Genomic DNA, 24,132 nt, shown 5'->3' with positions numbered 1-24,132 from the left:
TTTCTCCTCCTCCCCTCTCATGCTATAGGCCTACTGCCCTCCTTTCATCTCCAGTTAAAATGTATTCTTTCCCTCTATCGTTTCATCAGACTTGTTGCCGTCCACTCCTCTCCTTTCCTCAAAAAGACTTGCTGCCGTCCTCTCCTTTCCTCAAAAAGACTTGTTGCCGTCCTCTCCTTTCCTCATAAAGACTTGTTGCCGTCCTCTCCTTTATAAAGACTTGTTGCCGTCCTTTCCTCTCCTTTCCTCATAAAGACTTGCTGCCGTCCTCTCCTTTCCTCATAAAGGCTTGTTGCCGTCCTCTCCTTTCCTTATAAAGACTTGTTGCCGTCCTTTCCTCTCCTTTCCTCATAAAGACTTGCTGCCGTTCTCTCCTTTCCTCATAAAGGCTTGTTGCCGTCCTCTCCTTTCCTCATAAAAAGACTTGTTGCCGTCCTCTCCTTTCCTCATAAAAATACTTGTTGCGCTCTTAATTCTCCAGAGAGTATTTTCTCCTTATCCTTCTGTTCTCACTTTTAATTTAAAAGACACGTGGATCTATTTTCTCTACTCCAAAGTCCTCTATGATTGTCTTAGTGAGAGGGGATACATTATCAGTCCCAAATCAACTGCTAAGCCCTTCCCCTGGACACATGGATGTGAAAGGACGGCTATAACGTGGTTATAGCTCCACCTAGCCTTCCTGTGGGCTCAGTGAAGAGCTTTTCCACCACATTGTCTGCACCTATTCAATCCTTTGCAATAGGTGTATACCCTCATGAAAAAAGTACTATACAAAAACTATGTGCAGTGGTGACTATGTAGAGTTTTGTTGGAATTGTGTAGTTTATACTACTCAAGATACACAAGTAGAGTTTTGTAGTATTTATTAGGAAAACAGTCGTGTTTCCAGTAGTAATCAGGTAAAGACTTTTACTACTTGATGTTTGTAGTAAATAAGTAGTCAAAACACTACAGCTTCACTACACAGGCTTTTCAATAGTAATCAGGTAGAGTTTTTACTACTTGTTTGTATAGTGAAAAACTACAGCCACACTACATCTGCTTATCAGTAGCGATCATTAGAGTTTTGCAGCTTGTAGCCTCTGTTTTCAATTCAAATCAATTTAAGGGATTTATTGGCATGGGAAACATATGTTTACATTGCCAAAGAAAGTGAAATAGATAGTAAACACGAGTCAAATAAACAATATATATATATATATATTTTTTTACAGTAAACATTATACTCACAAAAGTTCCAAAAGAATAAAGATATTTCAAATGTCATGTGTTTATGTGTTATCATGCTAGCTAATAAGTACAGTGCTTTCGGAAAGTATTCAGACCCCTTCCCTTTTTCCACATTTTGTTGCGTTTCAGCCTTATTCTAAAATTGATTAATAAAATAAATACTCAATCTACACACAATAACCAATAATGACAAAGCAAATGTTTTTCTTCTTCCAAATTTAAAATGTATAAATAACAGAAATACCTTATTTACAAAAGTATTCAGACCCTTTGCTATGATACTCGAAATTGAGCTCAAGTGCATCCTGTTCCCATCGATCATCCTTGAGATGTTTCTACAATTTGATTGGAGTCCACATGTGGTAAATTCAATTGATTGAACATGATTTGGAAAGGCACACACCTGACTATATAAGATCCCACAGTTGACAGTGCATGTTAGAGCAAAAACCAAGCCACGAGGTTGAAGGAATTGTCCGTAGAGCTCTGAGACAGGATTGTGTCAAGGCACAGATCTGGGGAAGGGTACCAAAACATTTCTGCAGCATTGAAGGTACCCAAGAACACAGTGGCCTCCATTATTCTTAAATGATAGAAGTTTGGAAACCACCAAGACTCTTCCTAGAACTGAGCAATCGGGGGAGAAGGGCCTTGATCATTGAGGTGACCAAGAACCCAATGGTCACTCTGAAAGAGCCAGAGTTCCTCGGGAAAACCTTCCAGAAGGATAACCATCTCTGCAGCACTCTATCATAAAGGCCTGATTGGTGGAGTGGCCAGATGGAAGTCACTCCTCAGTACAAGGCACATGACCAGCCCGCTTGGAGTTTGCCAAAAGGCACCTAATGACTCTCAGACCATTAGAAACAAGATTCTCTGGACTGATGAAACCAAGATTGAACTCTTTGGTCTGAATGCCAAGCGTCACATCTGGAAGAAACCTGGCACCATCCCTACAGTGAAGCATGGTGGTGGCAGCATCATGCTGTGGGGATGTTTTTCAGAGGCAGGGAATGGAAACTCGTCAGGATCGAGGGAAAGATGAATGGAGCAAAGTACAGAGAGATCCTTGACGAAAATCTGCTCCAGAGCGCTAAGGACCTCAGACTGGGGCAAAGGTTAACCTTCCAACAGGACAACATCCCTAAGACAATGCAGGAGTGGCTTCGGGACAAGTTTCTGAATGTCCTTGAGTGGCCCAGGCAGAGGCCGGACTTGAACCCGATCAAACATCTCTGGAGAGACCCGAAAATAGCTGTGCAGTAACGCTCCCCATCCAACCTGACAGAGCTTGAGAGGATCTGCAGAGAATGGGAGAAACTCCAAATACAGGTGTGCCAAGCTTGTAGCGTCATACCCAAGAAGGTTTGAGGGTGTAATCGCTGCCAAAGGTGCTTCAACAAAGTACTGAGTAAAGCGTCTGAATACTTATGTAAATATGATATTTCCGTTTTTTTTTTTTTTATAAATGTGCAAACATTTCTAAAAACCTGTGTTTGCTTTGTCATTATGGGGTATTGTGTAGATTGGACATTTCTTTAAAAATCAATTTTAGAACAAGGCTGTAACGTAACAAATTGTGGAAAAAGTCAAGGGGTCTGAACACTTTCTGAATGCACTGTAGGTCTACGTCAATTAGCATAAGCCTGCCCGAAAAATAAGATTATGCAACAATTCAATTATTCAAAATGAACTTGCCCAAAGTGAAGCAATAAGGAGCAATAAAAAATAAAAAAATAAAAAAATTGAACAATACCCTTTAATACTTACCTATAATCCATGTTAGGCTACTATATAATAAAACGATAGGCCTGCCTGAATTTTTGGATTGAGAATCTCCACCTGCACCTCTGAACGGATGGACTACAAATGGCAAAAATGGATCTGGTTGAGGATTTCAAAGAGAGGTTTTCTGTGCCACATTCCGTTGCCAAAGGTTGTCAAATGTTGCAGACAGAAATGCCACGAATAGCGACGACGTGATTCCTTATTGAACATGTCAGAGACATGCTTGTTCGACATAGCATATTTCTTTCGGAACTTTACAAAATGTGCAATCTGGTGGTGGAACAAGGCATAGAAGTACAGTATATGGCAAGATCTTTTACAAAGGATATAGTTTATACTGCACACTAGGTTACACCAAAGTGGGTCAGTAGAGTTTCTATTATTCTTGCTGCTTTACCTCTGTATCAAAGCTGCCTTGTATTGTGGTAATATTCTCAGATGATTGTGTAGTGCACTGGGTAACACTTTACTATAAGGTACCCTTTAATGGGGGGGATGTAAAGTCTAAGTAATTAACAAACAGACATTAACAAACAACTTTGGTGCTTGCGAATGACTGGGTTTACATACTGACTCTTTTCACACTTAAAAAAGGGTACCTTAGTATAAAAGTGTTACCATGCATGGTTTGGTGGACTACTGTGCCCAGAAAGGGGTCAGCACGAGAATAAATTACACCATGGTGTTGTCCCAAACCTTTATTGCAGCCCCTCAACAGAACATTTACAGAAACTGTGACAGTCATCCAACCCTGCATACAGGATGCATTTTCACAATAATTTAAAAACTTTTTTGCCTATTGTAGTGATGTTTTCTGTTATTGCTAGTTGTGCAATGGCTTTCCCTTGGAGTTAATCAAGTCTGTTCTGAGCAGCAGTGCCCCACCTTTCACATATGGCTTTGAAAAAAGTTGAACACTTTCTTTAACATTCAGGAAAAAAAAGTTTTGATCCTAGAAAGTGTATTTTTATTTAAAAATCTAGAACAGATATCTATCTTGTAAAGTTTGTTATAATGTAAAATTAACACCACGTTAAAAATTCACATCAACTTCAAAAGTGTTAGGGAATAGAAAAATAGCCATTAGTGTTATAGAAAAAAGACAAAATATGTCCTAGGAACTATATTGCAACCACTTGACTTGTTTTATATGTCAAAACAAACCGTTTTCCCCCCAGAAAAGATTTGCATTGCAGCATTTCCTACAGTCCATCACATTAAATCAGCATCATATCACCTGGCACGCCCCTTATTACCACAATGCACAGAAAACTGCTACAATGGAAAGATTAAAAAAATAAAACACACCAATTTGAATTCACAGAAACATTACGGAGGAGTTTGAACACAGACTAAACACGTAACTCCTTCAAAATAATAAACATGATCTTAACCCTCCAGCCTCAAGTCCAGATCATGAGCTAGCATTGTCCTTGTAGTAAAAACAACAATGACAACATTAATGACAATAACGTCAATAGTAAATGCTAGCCAAATTCGAGCTGGGTGTCGTTAGGACATTAGGAGTTAACAGGTTACACGGTCACATTCCATTCTAGATGTACTACAGCATTTCTCATTGAACAGTTGGTTACAGTTGGTTTTAGGGGCTGCACTGAAACACATGCAGAGGGACAACAACAAGATGTGTTCCTGGTGTCTGCTAAAATCTTCCACAATCCCAGACATTCATAAATCTTTGTTCCAAATGAAGCACTTACCCTGGGCTAGAGCCAGTTAATATACAAGTGAAAGTGAACCTGTACATTTTGAGAGAAATGGAACAAAAGTTTATGAACATTGTTGACGCAGACTTTTGTTTTGTGTTTAAGTGTATTGAATTATGAATTTTGATTAATCAGATTCCTGTTGGACCAGGAATGTGTGTGTGGCAGACCTATTGGGAGACTGGGTGGGGTTTCACCAGGAGACTGGGTGGGGTTGTGTCAGACCGTTAGCCCAGAGCAGCTACATCCACACTGAGCTAAACCTAAGGGTTACGACCATATACTCCGAGACCCAGCCCTTCCCTCGTCTCCCGGGAATTTTTTTTGTATCTGTTTTTCCCAGAACAAAATAGCATACGCCAACATATCTCCCATTTGGATAGTTTACTTCCAACCCAAATACTGTCCAAAAGAGACAACAACAAAAAAGTTTAAATAAAATAAAACTCGCATTGCTGGAAAAGAAATGTGTTCCCATTAGATCCTAAGAAATAGAAAAAGATGTTCACTGTTGTGGCTCGAGGTCTGAGTGAGTCAAAAACACTTTCAGTACTTTAGAAATATCAGAGTGAGAGGTACTAGGAGTTGGAACAAACAAAAACGAAATGAAGAAGAGTCTCAAACACATCTTAATGAGAACTACGGCTAATAGGGATTGTTTTTCAAAGCGATATGTCTACAGACACACAATCGCACGCACACACAAAACATCTACACACATTCTCAGTCATACACACCAAAGCTCACACACTCGCCCAACACGTCACCTGACTTGTCCGAGTTTACCTTCCACGTGTAGTAGACTCACTACATACTGGGAATACAAAACTTAGAGTGAAATTGCCACGAAAGATCAGTGCAGCTTTGCATAATACCTTCATGTTTAACAAAAAAAACCATTAAAAATGTTAAAGTTCTGACCCACGATTCAACAGGTGAAACCACACTGCTGACCTCGGTTCAGACATGTGAAAATCTTTGACTAGCAAAGCAACACGTGCCTCTGCTTGTTATACACAGGAAAGGAAAAACAACCTACAACTGACATGATCTACCTACATCCGGAAGAGAAATTCATTGATACTTTCCAGTATAGGAAATGGGAATTCTTTAAACTAAAAATCATGGAAACAAAGTAGAACAGAAAAGAAAACAAAAAGGCAAGAGAGAAAAACAACATACTAATCAAACAAGTAATGGAACAGTGAGATTTTACACTAACGGAAGAAAAACTAAATTCTGAGTGTGTGAGTGAGAAAACGGAGACAGTGGCGGAAGTCGTGGCAACGCTACTCTTTCTCTGGAGGTGGGGAAGCACGGCTGCACGTGCTCAGTGGGCTGGTCCTCGCTCCGTCTTACTGCGCTGAGACCGCAGGCTCTACGTTTCTATGGGAAGAAGATAGTGAGGTCAGTGATGGAGTACAGTGATGGAGCGAGGACCACTCCCAGTGATGGAGTACAACAGCAGAATTCAAATCAAAGTTATCATTAAATTTAGTTAATATTTGAATTACAATCTTGTAGAGAAAATATTTAGACGCCATAATGTACTAATACAATGGATATGATTACTACGTAATTATTACAAAATGACAGCACAATCAAATTGATAATAACAGGCTTGATGCCCTCCATTTCAGTTCTACTCACATCATAAGTAATCTTGCAATAATTTGTTTAATAGTATCAAAAAATCCTCTTAACTTCTTGAGGGCAGGGGGCAGCATTTTCACTTTCGGAACAACAGCATGCCAAAATTCAACTGCTTGCTACTCATCCCCAGAATATAAGATACGCATATTATTAGTAGATTTGGATAGAAAACACTCTGAAGTTTCTAAAACTGTTTGAATCATGTCTGTGAGAAGAACTTAACTTATGTAGCAGGCAAAACCCTGAGGACAAACCATTCAGAATTTGTATTTTTTTGATGTCACTGTCTTTTCAATGAGTTTTCTTAGAGACACCAGATTTCTAATGGACTTGCTTGCAGTTCCTACCGCTTCAGTTGCGTCAGTTTGTATTGAACACAGATCATCCCGTCTTCAAATTGATCGATTATTAACGTTTAAAAATACCTAACGTTGTATTACAAAAGTAGTTTGAAATGTTTTGGTAAAGTTTACATGTAACTTTTGATATATTTTGTAGTGACTTGGCGAAAGTTGGAAGCTGTGTTTTTCTGAATGAAACGGTCCAAATAAACTGACATTTTGGATATATATCGACGGAATTAATCGAACAAAAAGGACCATTTGTGATGTTAATGGGACATATTGGAGTGCCAACAAAAGAATTTCGTCAAAGGTAAGGCATGATTTATATTTTATTTCTGCGTTGTGTCGTGCTTGCAGTGTTGAATTATGCTACTCTCTTTGTTTACTGTTGTGCTATCATCAGATAATAGCATCTTATGCTTTCGCCGAAAAGCCTTTATGAAATCTGACATGTTGGCTGGATTCACAACGAGTGTAGCTTTAATTTGGTATCTTACATGTGTGATTTAATGAAAGTTTGATTTTTATATCATGTTATTTGAATATGGCGCGCTGTATTTTCCCTGGCTATTGGCCGGTCCCACCTGCCCCAGAGAAGTTAAACAATATGTAAATATGTCAAATGAGTGGAATTGCTCGAGCCATTTTATAAACTGTGTTTCATAAACCAGCCTCAAGGGGGAGCTACAGCCTACAGTACAAATAGCTGCACTGGCCTTCATTACACACCACAAGGAAGAGTTAAGGGAAAAGTCTAAACGGGATCCTTGGGACATCCCAACTGATGTAACCCTATTGAAATGGACATTTACGAGTTAAGTTTAAGTAAGGGTTAAGGTGAGGATCACGGCTAGCACTAGCACTAGCTAAGAGTTAAGTCCTTTGAACAAAACCTATCTTGATAGGATTAATCCACTGACCAATAATTAGGCAACATTGCTTACACAAAGTCCATATTAAGCTTCAACACAACACAATAAAACCATAACGCCAAATAGTGTGACCAATGGGTCTTCTCTTTGGCAGAACGAGCCATAAGGCCTACACATTTTAGACAACACTACCTATTGATCAAGCATTTCCTACCTGGCATGGGCTTCGAAGTCAGGAATATCTTATCGTACAACATACACAGACAGGCTATTTTTTGTCTGCTGTGGAAACAAGCCCAAAGGTCAGACTCACTGGAAAAGCTGGGTTTCTAGGGACACGTTTTCTTAGATAGCATGATACGATACTGTATGATACTGTACTGCTGATTAATATCCAAAGGGAAAACATAACTTCTTATGGCTGCAGGGGCAGTATTGAGTAGCTTGGATGAAAGGTGCACAAAGGTGCCCAGAGTAAACGGCCTGCTCCTCAGTCATAGTTATATATGCATATTATTATTAGTATTGGATAGAAAACACTCTGAAGTTTCTAAAACTGTTTGAATTATGTCTGTGAGTATAACAGAACTCATATGGCAGGCAAAAACCTGAGAAGAAATCCAACCAGGAAGTGAGAAATCTGAGGTTGGTCGATTTTCAACTCATCGCCTATTGAAAACACTGTAGGATATGGATCTGTTTGCACTTCCTACGGCTTCCATTAGATGTCAACAGTCTGTAGAACGTTGAATGAAGCTTCTACTGTGATGTTGAGCCGGATGGAAGCTGTTTGAGTCAGTGGTCTGGCAGAGAGCCAGGTCCTGGTCACGCGCATTCCACATGATATCGACTTGCGTTCCATTACTTCTATAGACACAAAGGAATACTCCGGTTGGAACGTTATTGAATATTTATGATAACAACATCCTAAAGATTGATTCTATACTTAGTTTGACAAGTTTATTCGACCTGTAATATAACTTTTTGAAGTTTTCGTCCGACATTCGCCTGGACCTGCACGAGCATTTGGATGTGTACTAAACGCGCTAACAAAAGTAGCTATTTGGACATAAATGATGGACATTACCGAACAAAACGAACATTTCTTGTGGAAATGGGAGTCCTGGGAGTGCATTCCGACGAAGATCAGCAAAGTGAAGATTTATAATGCTTATGAGTTTTGTTGACTGCACAATTTGGCAAGTAACTGTATGGCTAACTTTTGTGGCTTAGCGCTGTTCTCAGATTATTGAATATTGTGCATTGTGCTTTTGCCGTAAAGATTTTTGAAATCATTAAGAACAAGTGTATCTTTAATTCTATGTAAAACATGTATCTTTCATCAAAGTTTATGATGAGCATTTATGTTATTTGACGTGGCTCTCTGCAATTTCTCTGGATATTTTGGAGGCATTTCTGAACATGGCGCCAATGTAAACTGAGGCTTTTGGATATAAATATGAACTTAATCGAACAAAACATATGTATTGTGTAACATGAAGTCCTATGAGTGTCATCTGATTAAGATCATCAAAGGTTAGTGATTCATTTTATCTCTATTTCCGCTTTTTGTGACTCCTGTCTGGCTGGAAAAATAGCTGTGTTTTTCTGTGATTTTGCGGTGACCTAACATAATCGTTTGTGGTGCTTTCGCTGTAAAGTCTATTTGAAATCGGACACATTGGTGGGATTAACAACAAGATTACCTTTACATGGTATAAGATACATGTATGTATGAGGAATTTTAATTATGAGATTTCTGTTGTTTGAATTTGGCGCCCTGCACTTTCACTGGCTGTTGTCATATCGAACCCGTTAACGAGATTGCAGCCATAAGAAGTTTTAAACAATGATTATGTCACGTTCCTGACCTATTTATGTTAGTTTTTGTGTGTTATTTTGGTCAGGGCATGTGTTTTGGGTGGGCAGTCTATGTTATTCGTTTCTATGTTGGTTTTGGTTTGCCTGGTATGGCTCTTGATTAGAGGCAGGTGGTTTGCGTTTTCCTCTAATCAAGAGTCATATTTAGGTAGGGCATTCTCACTGTTTGTTTGTGGGTGATTGTCTCCTATGTCTGTATGTATGTTCGTACCACATGGGACTGTAGCGTTTGTTTGTTTCGTTTCGTTTCGATGTCGTCCGTTTCCTGTCCGTGAGTTTTACGTTTCAGTTAAGTAAGTTCATGTTCAGGTTTTGTCGTCTACGTCGTTTTCTTGTTTTTGTAGTTTTGAAAGTGTTTTGTTTTGTTTCGTGTTGCCGTCGTATTTATAATAAAGATGGCTTATTTCCCTGAAACTGCGTTTTGGTCTGAAGATCCTTCTCTCCTCACCTCATCCGAGGATGAGGAGAGCGACAGCCCTTACAGAATCACCCACCAACACGCTAAGACCAAGCGGCAAGGGAAAACGAAACGGAGTAAGGGACAGGAGAGAAAGGAGCAATGGACATGGGACGATGTTTTGGATGGAAAGGGTTGCTACACTTGGGAGGAGATCCTGGCTGGGAGGGATCGCCTCCCATGGGAACAGGTGGAGGCATTGAGGAGAGCAGAGGCTACCTGGGAGAGGAACCGGAGCTATGAGGGAACGCGTCTGGCACGGAAGCCAAAAAAGCCCGTGAGTAATTCCCAAAAATTTCTTGGGGGGGGGCTAGGAGATAGTGGGCCAAGGGCAGGTAGGAGACCTGCGCCCACTTCCCAGGCTTACCGTGGAGAGCGGGAGTACGGGCAGGCGCCGTGTTACGCAGTAGAGCGCACGGTGTCTCCTGTACGAGTGCATAGCCCAGTGCGGGTTATTCCACCTCCCCGCACTGGTAGGGCTAGATTGAGTATTGAGCCAGGTGTCATGAGGCCGGCTCAACGCGTCTGGTCTCCAGTGCGTCTCCTCGGGCCGGCATACATGGCACCTGCCTTACGCATGGTTTCCCCGGTTCGCCTACATAGCCCGGTGCGGGTTATTCCACCTCCCCGCACTGGTCGGGCAACCGGGAGTATTCAACCAGGTAAGGTTGGGCAAGCTCAATGCTCAAGAGTGCCAGTACGCCTCCACGGTCCGGTATTTCCGGCACCACCTCCCCGCCCCAGCCTAGTACCTACAGTGTCTACACTACGCACTAGGCTACCAGTGCGTATCCTGAGCCCTGTTCCTCCTCCACGCACTCTCCCTGTAGTGCGTGTATCTAGCCCGGTGCCTCCAGTTCCGGCCCCACGCACTAAGCTACCAGTGCGTCTCCAGAGCCCTGTACACACTGTATATTCTCCCCCTACTAATCCTGATGTGCTTGTCCTCAGCCCGGCGTCACCAGTGCCGGTACCACGCATCAGGGATAGAGTAGGCTTTGAGAATACAGTGTGCCCTGTCCCTGCTCCCCGCACTAGTAGGAAGGTGCTTGTCATTAGCACGGTGCCTCCAGTTCCGGCACCACGCACCAGGTCTACAGTGCGCCGTATCCGGCCAGAGCCATCCGTCTCACCAGCGCCATCTGAGCCATCCGTCTCACCAGCGCCATCTGAGCCATCCGTCTCCCCAGCGCCATCTGAGCCATCCGTCTCCCCAGCGCCATCTGAGCCATCCGTCTCCCCAGCGCCATCTGAGCCATCCGTCTCCCCAGCGCCATCTGAGCCATCCGTCTCCCCAGCGCCATCTGAGCCATCCGTCTGCCAGGAGCCTGCAAAGCCGCCCGTCTGCCATGAGCCTGCAAAGCCGCCCGTCTGCCATGAGCCTGCAAAGCCGCCCGTCTGCCATGAGCCTACAGAGCCATCCGCCAGACAGGAGCCGCTAGAGCCGTCAGCCAGACAGGAGCCGCTAGAGCCGCCCGCCAGACAGGATCTGCCAGAGCCGCCCGCCAGACAGGATCTGCCAGAGCCGCCCGCCAGACAGGATCTGCCAGAGCCGCCAACCAGACAGGATCTGCCAGAGCCGCCAACCAGACAGGATCTGCCAGAGCCGCCAACCAGACAGGATCTGCCAGAGCCGCCAACCAGACAGGATCTGCCAGAGCCGCCAACCAGACAGGATCTGCCAGAGCCGCCAGAGAGCCATGAGCAGCCAGAGCCGTCAGAGAGCCATGAGCAGCCAGAGCCGTCAGAGAGCCATGAGCAGCCAGAGCCGTCAGAGAGCCATGAGCGTCGAGAGCCGTCAGAGAGCCATGAGCGTCGAGAGCCGTCAGAGAGCCATGAGCGTCGAGAGCCGTCAGAGAGCCATGAGCGTCGAGAGCCGTCAGCCTGCCATGAGCGTCGAGAGCCGTCAGCCTGCCATGAGCGTCGAGAGCCGTCAGCCTGCCATGAGCGTCGAGAGCCGTCAGCCTGCCATGAGCGTCGAGAGCCGTCAGCCTGCCATGAGCGTCGAGAGCCGTCAGCCAGCCATGAGCATCGAGATTCGTCAGTCAGCCATGAGCTGCCCTTCAGCCTGAAAAGGCTGGATACCCAGAACTGCCCATCAGTCCAGAGCTGTCTCTCTGTCCGGAGCTGCCTTTCAGTCCGGAGTTGCCCCTCTATCCTAATCTCCCTCTCTATCTTCATCTATCTCTATATTCTTATCTATCCCTCTTTCTTGATTTATCTCTCTGTCCCGGGGTTGTCCCTATTAGATATGTTGTTAAGGGAATTTTGTGGGGGTCAAAAGAGGGTGGACATTCTTGGAGGGAGGAAGTTAGGATGGATTATGGTGGGGTGGGAACCGCGCCCCGAGCCTGAACCACCACCGTGGTTAGATGCCCACCCAGACCCTCCCCTAGATTTTGTGCTGGTGCGTCCGGAGTTCGCACCTTGTGGGGGGGGTACTGTCACGTTCCTGACCTATTTATGTTAGTTTTTGTGTGTTATTTTGGTCAGGGCATGTGTTTTGGGTGGGCAGTCTATGTTATTCGTTTCTATGTTGGTTTTGGTTTGCCTGGTATGGCTCTTGATTAGAGGCAGGTGGTTTGCGTTTTCCTCTAATCAAGAGTCATATTTAGGTAGGGCATTCTCACTGTTTGTTTGTGGGTGATTGTCTCCTATGTCTGTATGTATGTTCGTACCACATGGGACTGTAGCGTTTGTTTGTTTCGTTTCGTTTCGATGTCGTCCGTTTCCTGTCCGTGAGTTTTACGTTTCAGTTAAGTAAGTTCATGTTCAGGTTTTGTCGTCTACGTCGTTTTCTTGTTTTTGTAGTTTTGAAAGTGTTTTGTTTTGTTTCGTGTTGCCGTCGTATTTATAATAAAGATGGCTTATTTCCCTGAAACTGCGTTTTGGTCTGAAGATCCTTCTCTCCTCACCTCATCCGAGGATGAGGAGAGCGACAGCCCTTACAGATTATGTACTCAGTACAGTAGGGCTACATCCAGCTGGAAAATGTAGATTCTGTGAAATGTTGATTCTTAGTTAAAGTTTACCTGTTGGCGCATCTTCAATCTGTTCTTCTACCTCGGTATACTCTTCTGTAGAAACAAAACAAACCACAGTTGGAACTAAAAAACAGCTTCAACAGTCTTGAGTACACTACAGAGCAGTACTACTGGCCATGCTTTCAGAGAACAGGATCAATGGCCACTATGAAAGAATACAACATATAGAGCTGTTCCTAGTTAGAACATTCGACTGAGTTATCTTAGCACCAACCTGTGAACTCCTCAAATGGCTCATCAAATTCATCTACCTCCTCTGCAACAGAAAAGCAACAGTTGCAGTTAGTTGAGGGAGAGACAGAGACAGAAAGAGAGACATACAGACACAAAGAGACAGAGAGAAAGAGAGCACTGAAGAAAGAATGAACGTAAACTACTTTCACGGTTGCAACATCTGGAGGTACAGCTGAAGTTGGAAGTTTACATACACTTAGGTTGGAGTCATTAAAACTTGTTTTTCAACCACTCCACAAATTTCTTGTTAACAAACTATAGTTTTGGCAAAGCGGTTAGGACATCAACTTTGTGCATGACACAAGTCATTTTTCCAACAATTGTTTACAGACAGATTATTTCACTTATAATTCACTATCACAATTCCAGTGGGTCAGAAGTTTACATACACTAAGTTGACTGTGCCTTTAAACAGCTTGGAAAACTCCAGAAAATGATGTCATGGCTTTAGAAGCTTCTGATAGGCTGATTGACATAATTTGAGTCAATTGGAGGTGTACCTGTGGATGTATTTCAAGGCCTACCTTCAAACGCAGTGCCTCTTTGCTTGACATCATGGGAAAATCAAAAGAAATCTGGTTCATCATTGAGAGCAAATCCAAATGCCTGAAGGTACAACGTTCATCTGTACAAACAATAGCACGCAAGTATAAACACCATGGGACCATGCAGCCGTCATACCGCTCAGGAAGGAGATGCTTTCTGTCTCCTAGAGATGACCGTACTTTGGTGCGAAAAGTGCAAATCAATCCCAGAACAGCAAAGGACCTTGTGAAGATGCTGGAGGAAACAGGTACAAATTATCTATATCCACAGTAAAACGAGTCCTATATCGACATCACCTGAAAGGCCGCACAGCAAAGAAGAAGCCACTGCTCCAAAACCACCATTAAAAAAAGCCAGACTACGGTTTGCAACTGCACATGGGGACAAAGATCGTACTTTTTGGAGAAATGTCCTCTTGTCTGACGAAACAAAAATAGAACTGTTTGGCCATAATGACCATCATTATGTTTGGAGGAAAAAGGGGGATGCTTGCAAGCTGAAGAACACCATCCCAACTGTGAAGCACGGGGGTGGTAACATCATGTTGTGGGGGTGATTTACTGCAGGAGGGACTGGTGCACTTCACAAAATAGATGACATCATGAAGATGGGAAATTATGTGGATATATTTAAGCAACATCTCAAGACATCAGTCAGGAACTGAAAAAGCGTGTGCGAGCAAGGAGGCCTACAAACCTGACTCAGTTACACCAGCTCTGTCAGGAGGAATGGGCCAAAATTCACCCAACTTATTGTGGGAAGTTTGTGGAAGGCTACCCAAAATGTTTGACCCAAGTTAAACAATTTAAAGGCAATGCTACCAAATACTAATTGACTATGTAAACTTCTGACCCACTGGGAATGTGATGAAAGAAATAAAAGCTGAAATAAATAATTCTCTCTACTATTATTCTGACATTTCACATTCTTAAAATAAAGTGGTGATCCTAACTGTCCTAAAACAGGGAATTGTTACTAGGATTAAATGTCAGGAATTGTGAAAAACTGAGTTTAAATGTATTTGGCTAAGGTGCATGTAAACTTCTGACTTCAACTGTATACGCTTGCATGTGCACATACGTAATCACACACACACACACACACCTGGAAGCTCTTCCTCCTCTTGAGTTTCTTCTGATTCAGCTTCTGCTTCCTGTTCAGACTCTTCTTCTTCTGCTGCTTCTTCTTCTACCTCTTATTTGGAGCAAAGCAACAATGGATATAAGGAAACACCATTATTTTCCAAAAAACTGATTGAATCTATTATTTTCCAAAAGGTGACATAAGCAATGCAAAACCCACAGGAGACAGTGAGTGCCCTATTCACTACCGCAAGATGAGATGTGAGAAAGGCCTGTGCATGATCTCTCTACATACATGTAGCTATTTTCAGCAGATAATGTGTCATACACTTCAGCAATGCAGCACGAGCACTGGCGTTTAACAGTGCTCGTTCTGAGAGGAGTGTGAAGAAAAATGACTCGTCAGCACTTGAAAGGATTTTTGGTTCAATACTTTTTAGACCCAGAATAAGCCTACCTGGAATAAAGCCTATTGTTCTGTTCTGGATTATTTTTTCCTTACCCTCTTCTGCTGGTGCTGCTGCCTCTTCCAATGTCTCCTCTGCTGCTGGCTCCTTCTCCACAGCTTCCTCCTCAACTGGTGCAGCCTCTTCTTCTGCGGGGGTGGCCTCTTCCTCAACAGCCTGTTCCACGGCAGCGACTTCCCCATCAACTGGGACGGCTTCCTCTTCAACGGGTGCATCCTCTTCCTCCTCAGGTGTGGCCTCTTCATCAACCTCCTCAACAGGTTCATCCTCTTCATCCTCAGGTGCGGCTTCCTCGACTGGGGCGGCTTCCTCTACAACCTCTTCCTCAACGGGGGCAGCCTCCTCCTCGAAGGTCTCTTCTACAGTGGCAACTACCTCCTCCACAGGAGCAGCCTCTTCTTCAACTGGTACGGCCTCCTCAACAACCTCCTCCTCCTCCTCCTCTGGCTCATCCTCCAGTACTTCGGGCTCTTCCTCGATTTGAGGCTCATCCTCCTCGAAGGGAGCAGAATCCTCCTCGAAGACAGAATCCTCCTCGAAGGGAAAAGAATGCTCCTCGAAGGGAGAAGAATGCTCCTCGAAGGGAGAAGAATGCTCCTCGAAGGGAGAAGAATGCTCCTCGAAGGGAGAAGAATGCTCCTCGAAGGGAGAAGAATGCTCCTCGAAGGGAGAAGAATGCTCCTCGAAGGGAGAAGAATGCCCCTCGAAGGGAGAAGAATGCCCCTCGAAGGGAGAAGAATGCCCCTCGAAGGGAGAAGAATGCTCCTCGAAGGGAGAAGAATCATCCTCCAGAACTTCGGGCTCTTCCTCAAAGATTTCAGGCTCATCCACCTCAGGCTCTTCCTCCTCATCCACCTCAGGCTCTTCCTCCTCATCCACCTCAGGCTCTGTAGGGAAAAGACAGCGTTAAGCAATTTAGCTGATAACGTGGATTTCCTGACAAAGCCAACTAAAGCAAGTTTGAACATGACACTAAGTTATACGAGTCCATGATATTGGTTGACATTTTTCATTTTAAACTTGACAATTTCAAGCCACAATCCATTCAAATATCTTAGAAAATGTTGTCAAGCTCACACACACACCTGGTGGGAAAGCAGTAGCTTCCTCTGCTTTGGCGGCTTCGATCACTTCTTCAACAATGTGTTCTGGTGTGGCTGAAGCAAGGGGCATTGGGGAGAGATAAGGGAGCAGAGGGGAACCATTAAGACCATCCACCTGGTCCTTAACTTGAACTAAGGCATTACCTGGCATACTTCATAGTTTTCCTCTAGCACAGAACTTTTCAAATGTCTTCCTTGAGACACATTTAAGAAACTGCTAAGTTTGTGTCAATAAAGAATAAGTGTATGCTCCTTTATTAAAAGCTAAAATAAATCATGAACCTGTAGACCTACAGTCCAGAAACTGCAGACTAAAACCATGGTAGGTATAGCTCTGGTACATTAGTTTGTATTATGTCACAACAGGTATAGGTGACTAATCGACAGTAGGTGAAAGCATGTCGTGTACACAGTAGTGCCAGGTATTTGGCAAAAACAGATTATCAGAGCCAATGGATAAATGGTATATGAGGCTTATGTCCCCTCAACCAATGACAGCCCCTCTGGGGAAACACGTATAGACTGGACAGGTGGCAGACATATGGAATTAAGAGTCTACATGTTTGTACGATGATTTTACTGGTTAACTCTTGACATAGATAGCTATAGCAGCACCATGTGGGTGTCTGGTGGTGGACACAGTTCTACTGATGCTAAAGGTTTCATAAAGACCATCCCTTAAGAGCGAGTCAGCCTTAAGAGTGAGTCAGCCTTAAGAGCGAGTCAGCCTTAAGAGCGCTTGTGATATTCTAGTTCTAATTTTGTCTAGTCCAGCCCACAGTTCAAATTCAATAAAAATAGGGAGGAATAACTTGCATGTTTAAGCAATTAGGATACTGCATAAACGTCTGACATGGGAAAGTAATATAATTGTAATATGAGGAAATTAGATAGTAGGCTATGTTTGAGTATGGTCACATTCTTAATGTACAGAAGGTATGCAACAGTGTCTGCTAAATGATTCAAATGTAAATGTGTTTGTGGCGTCTGTATGGTGTTCAAGGGATTTGCCCACCACCGATGCTACCGGTGTATTCTCCTTTGGGTGGGTTTCATTGAGAGCATACAGGCACACATAAGCTACCTCTTATGAGCTTTACCATCTACTACAATTAAATGCTGTTGTGTGTGTGCACATGTGTGTGCAGACCCGCAGGAGTTGTACCTTCTTCCACAGGTGCTGCAGGAGCCTCCTCTGGTGCTCCCTCTCTGCTAAAGACGACAGTAGTCTTCTCTTTCAGTCCTGGGGGTTTTACATGTGATGCAGGGGGATGAGGATGACATGGCAACAACTCATGTTCAGAAGAGCCTTTACGAAGGCCACAACTCTGTATGATGTATACTGTATTTGGTTAGGTGGCTTAGTAATATTCATGTATATGGCTAGTAATAATATAGTAACATTAGGATTGAGATCTAGGAGGTCTTACGTATCAACTTTTAGAAAACAAACATCATTCAAAAGGACAAAAATAAAAAGATAACATTTAAAGGCTGATTTGGGTTGACTTTTGCACTTCAACACTGAATTTGTATTGTGTTCCAATATGCTGTGAAAAAGTGAGGTCTATAGTGCTAAGAGAGAGATCAGGATAGGAGAACAAAAGAGGAGTGTTCCAGTAGAAATGGGAGAAAGTTCCCTTTTCAACACAATGCATGTGATGCCCATTTGTGTATCACCAAAGTATCTTATTGAACCGTGTGAGACAAGTGCGCTTGAAGACAGGAAACCTTCAAGTATCCAGCAACTTTATTAACACGGAACACACACAGCTGATCCTTTCAAATCTATAATTTGCCCCTTTGATGAAATCACGACTTCCATCTCCACTAAATGCTAAATAAATGATTGCGTCCTTGTTCAATTCTACTAATGTATTCTAGATTGACTCTAAAGAAAGTAATCTTTCTGATGTAAGATTATAGCACCTTGTGGTCCTCTTGGCACCGTTTATTTAACAGTTCATACTACTATAGAGGACAGCATTGTGATTCTCACAAGCAGGGAGTGGCTAAAACAATATGCACTATACATTGCGGGAATGGGCACCCTGCATACTAGGGGGTTGCCTACTCCCATTCGCAGAGGTTTGTAACTGGAGTGAGACCTCTCACAGGAAGGGTTTCTCATTAATCTTTTAACATCCTGTGTCACTGTCACCGGGGGGGTAGAATGATCACCAACATCAGTGCAGGTGTGAAGAGTCTCGCATCATTTCCTCACCCCCTTATCAGACACCTTGAGCTTTTTAGCAGAAGCTTTGGGGGCCTCTTTACTTTTGGCCTCTGCCTTCTGCCCCACTGCCTCTGCCCCTGAATTCTTCTCTGCCTTCTGCCCCACTGCCTCTGCCCCTGAATTCTTCTCTGGCTTCTTCTCCTTCTTATCTTTCTTGCCCTTCTCTTTCTCCTGCTCTTTGTCTCTCCTAATCTTCTCCAAGGCCTTCTCAAACTCCTCCTTCTCTATCTTCTCCTCCTCCTCCTTCATCCTAGCTGCCACCGCCACCTTGGCCTTCTTTGCCGACTCATCCCTCGTCAGCCCCAGGACCTTCTCTTCCTCCTCCCTGGCCAGGATGTTCCTCACCTCGGCCAGCGCCATCTTGGCAATCTTTTTGGCCTCCACTCGCTCATGGATGATGGCTAGCTGCTGTTTCAGGGCCTCCCTCAGCTTCCAGCCCACATCTTTGGTCAGAGGTTGTTCTGGGATACGAGAATACCGTTTAGCTGTTAAAAAAAAAATTGCCGCCAGGCTGCTAGGATCACACTGCAAGCATTTAGTAGGTTGCAAAGCACCCTGGGTATTTGGATTTGATGACTGGGAGTGTTGGATAACAGCAAGTGGTATCTTTCTGCACTTTAGAAAGGTGTCGCTAGAATTTACCCTGTCAAAATATAAGGTATATAGGGGTGTGGTCTGACACCTCTTACTCCACGGATGGGATTCAGTTAGTCCAACAGTTATATGATGCTGTCCAATATAACACCTAGCACACCACTGACAAGGTGAATTTCAATTATTTCATACCAAATACCCTATTACTACAAAAGCGGTAGTCAAATAGAGCATGCGGCTAGAAACCAATTCAAGCGTTTATGCCAAGAAGCATAACCATAATTTTCATCAATTCAATATCAATTCAAACTTCATTCGACTAGTAAATACACATTCTAAAGACCACAATGTGATTATTAGAACTAAAGCAAGACCTTTTTAGTTCAAAGTCTACTGTACACTGGAACACACACGGTTCCTCATGCAATACCTTTTTGGGCTTCTCTCTTGGCAGCATGTCTTGGCTTTTCATCTGAGGTTTAGGAAAACAACAAGTTAAATACGGTTATAGTCTCAGGCGGGCGTATCTGCTTGATACTCAACCACCAATAGGAACAGCCGAATCGAAAAGCCTACCAATAGTAGGGGAGAGCAACTGTTACAACAGAACAAAACCAAGCTCAACCAATAACAGATAGAGGGAAGTATTGTACCCCGCTCAGCTTTCACTGACACCATTGGCAAGCTTACACACAGGCAAATATTTATTATCCAGCGGGGCTAAGCTTTCACAATCTAATAGTAAAGCCTTCGACATACAGCTTTTGGATTATTAAGAGCAATTTGTACCATAGCAGCTGGGGTGTAGTTACAATTTAGGGGCAAATTCAGTATGATTTAAAAAACAAAATGAGCCAGACCTCAATCATATAGGCAAAACACGGAAAAGCTTACAAAATTCTACAACTAGGCAACCTACAAAGCAATCTGGACATTGATCCACGACCAAGTACCTTCTGTCGCCTTATTTTTCTTGAACTTTGTTTTTGGAGATTCTGTTTCAACTAAGTCGATAGGAAAAAGAAAAAACAATGACTACTGGAAGAAATCATCACCAACTTAGTCATGTTAAGTTTTCAACATTTTAGCAGGATATACAGGTTCTCTAACTAGCAGACCAGCTTTCCATGAATGTGATGCCATCCATTCACACATCTAAAAAGTAGACATCTGGCTCAGTCAGCTACTCAGAGCTTCTTGACGTTTTACTCTCAGCAGAGATAATTGGGGGGGTACCTCTGTGTCTCGCTCTTTTCCGATCGCGTCGAGGTTCATCTGATATTTTTCAAAAGGAACATGGCATTAGTAGCTAACAATCAGGTGACCATTAAAAAAAAGAATCTGAATGTTTGACAACTCAAAACATGCCCATGCTACACCTCATAGACAACACATGCTAACACACGCACGACTGCATAGTGCCTACCCATATGTCCTATTCTGATGGTTTCATTACATTACTTGTAGAAGTATGTACAACTCGGAAAGGACGACCACGTGAGTGTAACATGACTGTGTAAGGAATTTTACACCTAACCAATACATTTGGATTCATAGTCATTCAATTTGAGGATCATTGACCCTTCCGTCGATGGTGCCAAAGACCAAATAAAACAATAGATGGTAGTCCACCATTAACCTCACCAGTTGAACCTGTTATGTAGCTATACTGTCGTTGTTCAGTCATTGGACTTGAGCACCAAGTCAAGTCTAAATTATTGAAGCCAATATGAAATCTGAAAGGGCTCCACCCAAAAGCTTGTTCAGCAGGTTTCTTGCATCTTTAACAGTGCTATTCCTTGTACCTTTTGTGCCAGACGTTTGTGTTTGCTAATACTTACTAGAAGCCTGTGTTTGTTTACAAAAAAAACGTATAAATTGTCATAGATTACACATTCCTTTTACCATGCAACTACAAATGACTGGAACTTCACTCTCCAGCTGTTGAGTTCCACCTATAGGCTACAATGTTTATCATTTAAAGACTAATCTAGCTGGGTGAGTCTCTTTAGGGTGTGAGTGTGAGTCAGCACTGATCTGTTTCAGAGATCTGGGGTTGAGGTTATGACGTTGGGGTTGACATGAGGATAATGCCATATCTTCTGTGTCTCAAATCAGGTAAAATGTTCATGGGGTGTGGAATTTGGTAAAAGTCCTTGAACTCATTTTAGCCATTGAGTCAGGCTCCAAATGCATGGAATCCTCAACAGGGAGCACACTTTCCCAAAACGACCTCATATTTCATAACCCTGTTTTAGGACTTCTAGACAATTGGTTTAAAGAACAGCCAACAGCTACTTTCTCAAGGGGTTTGCTTTAACAAAAGAAATGATTAACACCTGTGTAATAAGTCCTTCATCAAGCCGGTCTCTGAATATCTAACAGTAGACGACAATATGTGCAGACTCTTGGTCAATACATAAAAATGCACTACTTATCCAGACACAAATGTACACTATTTGTATTGTGTTTAACAAATTGATGACGAAGACAAAAATGGAAAGACGGGGACAAATAGCTGACCTGAAGACGTTTAAAAACCAACAAACATGGAAAATTAATAGTAATCCTAACACGGACAAGAGACAAAGAAATACCATAACGAGGGAATGCGTCACTGATAATGTCTTAAAAAAAATACCTTTCAACAAGCTTCAATAAACTAAGACGAAATGATGAACAACTCAAGTTAAAAAAAATACAAATATAATTCCTGCTAAGTGGATAAATATGTGCTGTGGTTAGGACCCTAGGGCATGCAGTAGTGTGGTTGGAAAAAGGAGACAACCATCTGTTGTCAAAGTGCAACTGTTCATTGCATAAGTTCGTAGTTTGCTGGGTATTGCAAGCAGTCTTCTCAGTGGAAATGCACATATCCTAGAAAAGCATTATTCTGTCTAGCATTTCAAAGTGCTCCAAAAATCTTGTAGGCATAATAGTCTTCGTCCCTCTATAGGAAATCTACAAAAAGAGACTTGAGGGGTTGACTGTGCCATGATAAAACCCTTTAAAAAGTATTCTACTAGGGATTGGTGATTTTGAGGGCTTTTCCACAAACGCTTGCTCCTCAAGCAATGGGAAACAAGTCTAAAGGAGAAACAAGTTGGGACCTCATACCAAGAGGGATATAGCTACTGGTTACTGGTTGTGGAGACCTAAGATCACACAACCCTTTCCCAGAACCTCGTCAGTCTGAGAAGTGCCAGCACTTTCTTCCTCCTCCTCCGCTGCTCCCTCCTCATCCTCAAATGGTTCAAACGGGTTTATGAGGCCATAGAGGAAGGTGAAGAAGCCTTGAAACCAATCAGAGCCCTCCTCCGCTAACATATCCAGGACCTCCTCGAAGGAGTCCGAGCTTTCCTGACTGCCATCTTTGGTCAGGCCTACGCAAAGAGGGGAAAACAAGGAAAGAGAGGAAGGGAGGGAGAAAAGGAAAGAGGAGAAAGATGTGGTAGAGCAGGAAAAAAGGAGGAAAGGAGAGGGTGGAAAGTTTTAAGCGAGGTTAGGCAGCAAGGGAAACTATATGTAGGTCTAAGGTCGCATGAAGCAGAGTTAGAAACTAAAGAGAGGAGAGGATAGCAATAGAATAGCCTAGAGAGGGGCATGCAGAGGGACTCTACAGAATCTATCACTAGCAGCAGGGGGACAACAGCCGTGCCAGACAGGCAGTGGTCTGGGCGACAAAGCAGAGCAGGAGTCTTTATGGCAGAGAGCGGCAGAGGAGACAATATCAGAACATGGGACCACCTCTTTGGAGAAAACACTCCTGAAGTAAGTTCTCTCCCTTTTGTTTAAAGAAAATAGCAACTTTAAGACATGACAAGTGACTTTGAGATGAGAGAACACCACATCTACGTCCTTGTTAAGTTATTCTTAAAGCATGCAGCAGTTTGGCCCTGTGCTAATTGTGGCGCATGTCTATTGATAAATGGATGTCATGTCAGTGGTGTGGGCTGAAACACAACGGTCAGCATGGAATCCAATTCCAGCCACCATTTCACACCATGCACATGCAGACCTCGTGGATTCATTGTTCAGTTCATTTGGTACAATTGACTAAAATAGTCTTGTGGTAGACATCCGGGATACCAAAGTCAGTCATGCAAAACAAAACCCAAATCAGTTAGTGGGAGGAGCTGCTCATTGGGATGGGCTCATTGTAATGACTGGAATGGAATCAAACACAAACGATATGGAAATCACATTTAACTCCGTTCCATTTCTGCCATTGCAATGAGCCCATCCTCCTATAGCACAGCCCACCAGCCTCCCCTGATTATCACACAAACACGTCAATAAATAACAATCCGGTAAAATCGATGAACTTGCCTAGTAATACTTTAGCATCCTCCACATCGAAGTCACCATCTCCATCGGCGTCATAGGACGAAAGTTTACCTAGCAAAGAAACAGGAGTCAGTCTTTAGCCACGGGTCAATGGGGGCTGGGTATGAATGGTGAAATGAGGTGGGATAATACATTATTGAATCGAAAGCGTGATGGAGGAAACAATAGTATTTAAGTTATAATAACATGTTCATTGCCACTATTCTTACATGATTATTAGTATAATCATTAACATTCATTTCTACATTTCCAGAAGTTACATCGTTAAATTGCTATTAATTATCATTAGCAATGTTATAATGAGCAATTATTTAAATGATCATACTAGCGTTTCTGGTAAAATCACATTAGCATTATAGTATCATGTTAGCGTTTCAATATTTATTTACTTTTAATTATGAGGTATAATCACAACATAGCGGGGCTAATTATTATTTTTATAAATTGTCTAGCTCAGCATTAAAAAAAGAAAGGAAAATATAATTTTTCCAGCTTTGCATTACATTTGTTCATTTACATTGCAT

At 42.8% G+C, this 24,132-nt stretch overlaps 1 protein-coding gene across 7 annotated transcripts in view; it reads right to left on the bottom strand.

The window, feature by feature from the left end:
* Positions 1 to 3,704: 3,704 nt before the first annotated feature.
* Positions 3,705 to 24,132, bottom strand: part of LOC139560079 (aspartyl/asparaginyl beta-hydroxylase-like) — a 32,667-nt gene continuing 12,239 nt past the window's right edge. For 3 of the 7 annotated variants that reach the window (XM_071376577.1, XM_071376572.1, XM_071376573.1), the window contains 8 exons: positions 23,591 to 23,659; positions 17,597 to 17,674; positions 16,414 to 16,485; positions 15,364 to 16,215; positions 14,884 to 14,973; positions 13,214 to 13,255; positions 12,988 to 13,032; positions 3,705 to 6,134 (listed from right to left, as the gene is read on the bottom strand). In XM_071376577.1, coding sequence (XP_071232678.1) covers positions 6,127 to 6,134; positions 12,988 to 13,032; positions 13,214 to 13,255; positions 14,884 to 14,973; positions 15,364 to 16,215; positions 16,414 to 16,485; positions 17,597 to 17,674; positions 23,591 to 23,659 — 1,256 coding nt within the window. In that variant the 3' untranslated portion in view covers positions 3,705 to 6,126. The remainder of the gene's footprint in view (positions 6,135 to 12,987; positions 13,033 to 13,213; positions 13,256 to 14,883; positions 14,974 to 15,363; positions 16,216 to 16,413; positions 16,486 to 17,596; positions 17,675 to 23,590; positions 23,660 to 24,132) is intronic. The other 4 variants (XM_071376574.1, XM_071376579.1, XM_071376575.1 and 1 more) reach the window with 2 other exon arrangements.

Source organism: Salvelinus alpinus, chromosome 30 (genome assembly GCF_045679555.1).
Source record: "Salvelinus alpinus chromosome 30, SLU_Salpinus.1, whole genome shotgun sequence".
NCBI classification, from domain to species: domain Eukaryota; kingdom Metazoa; phylum Chordata; class Actinopteri; order Salmoniformes; family Salmonidae; genus Salvelinus; species Salvelinus alpinus.
The sequence above is the reverse complement of the archived record's forward strand: the minus strand, read 5'-3'. Positions and strand labels throughout refer to the sequence as shown.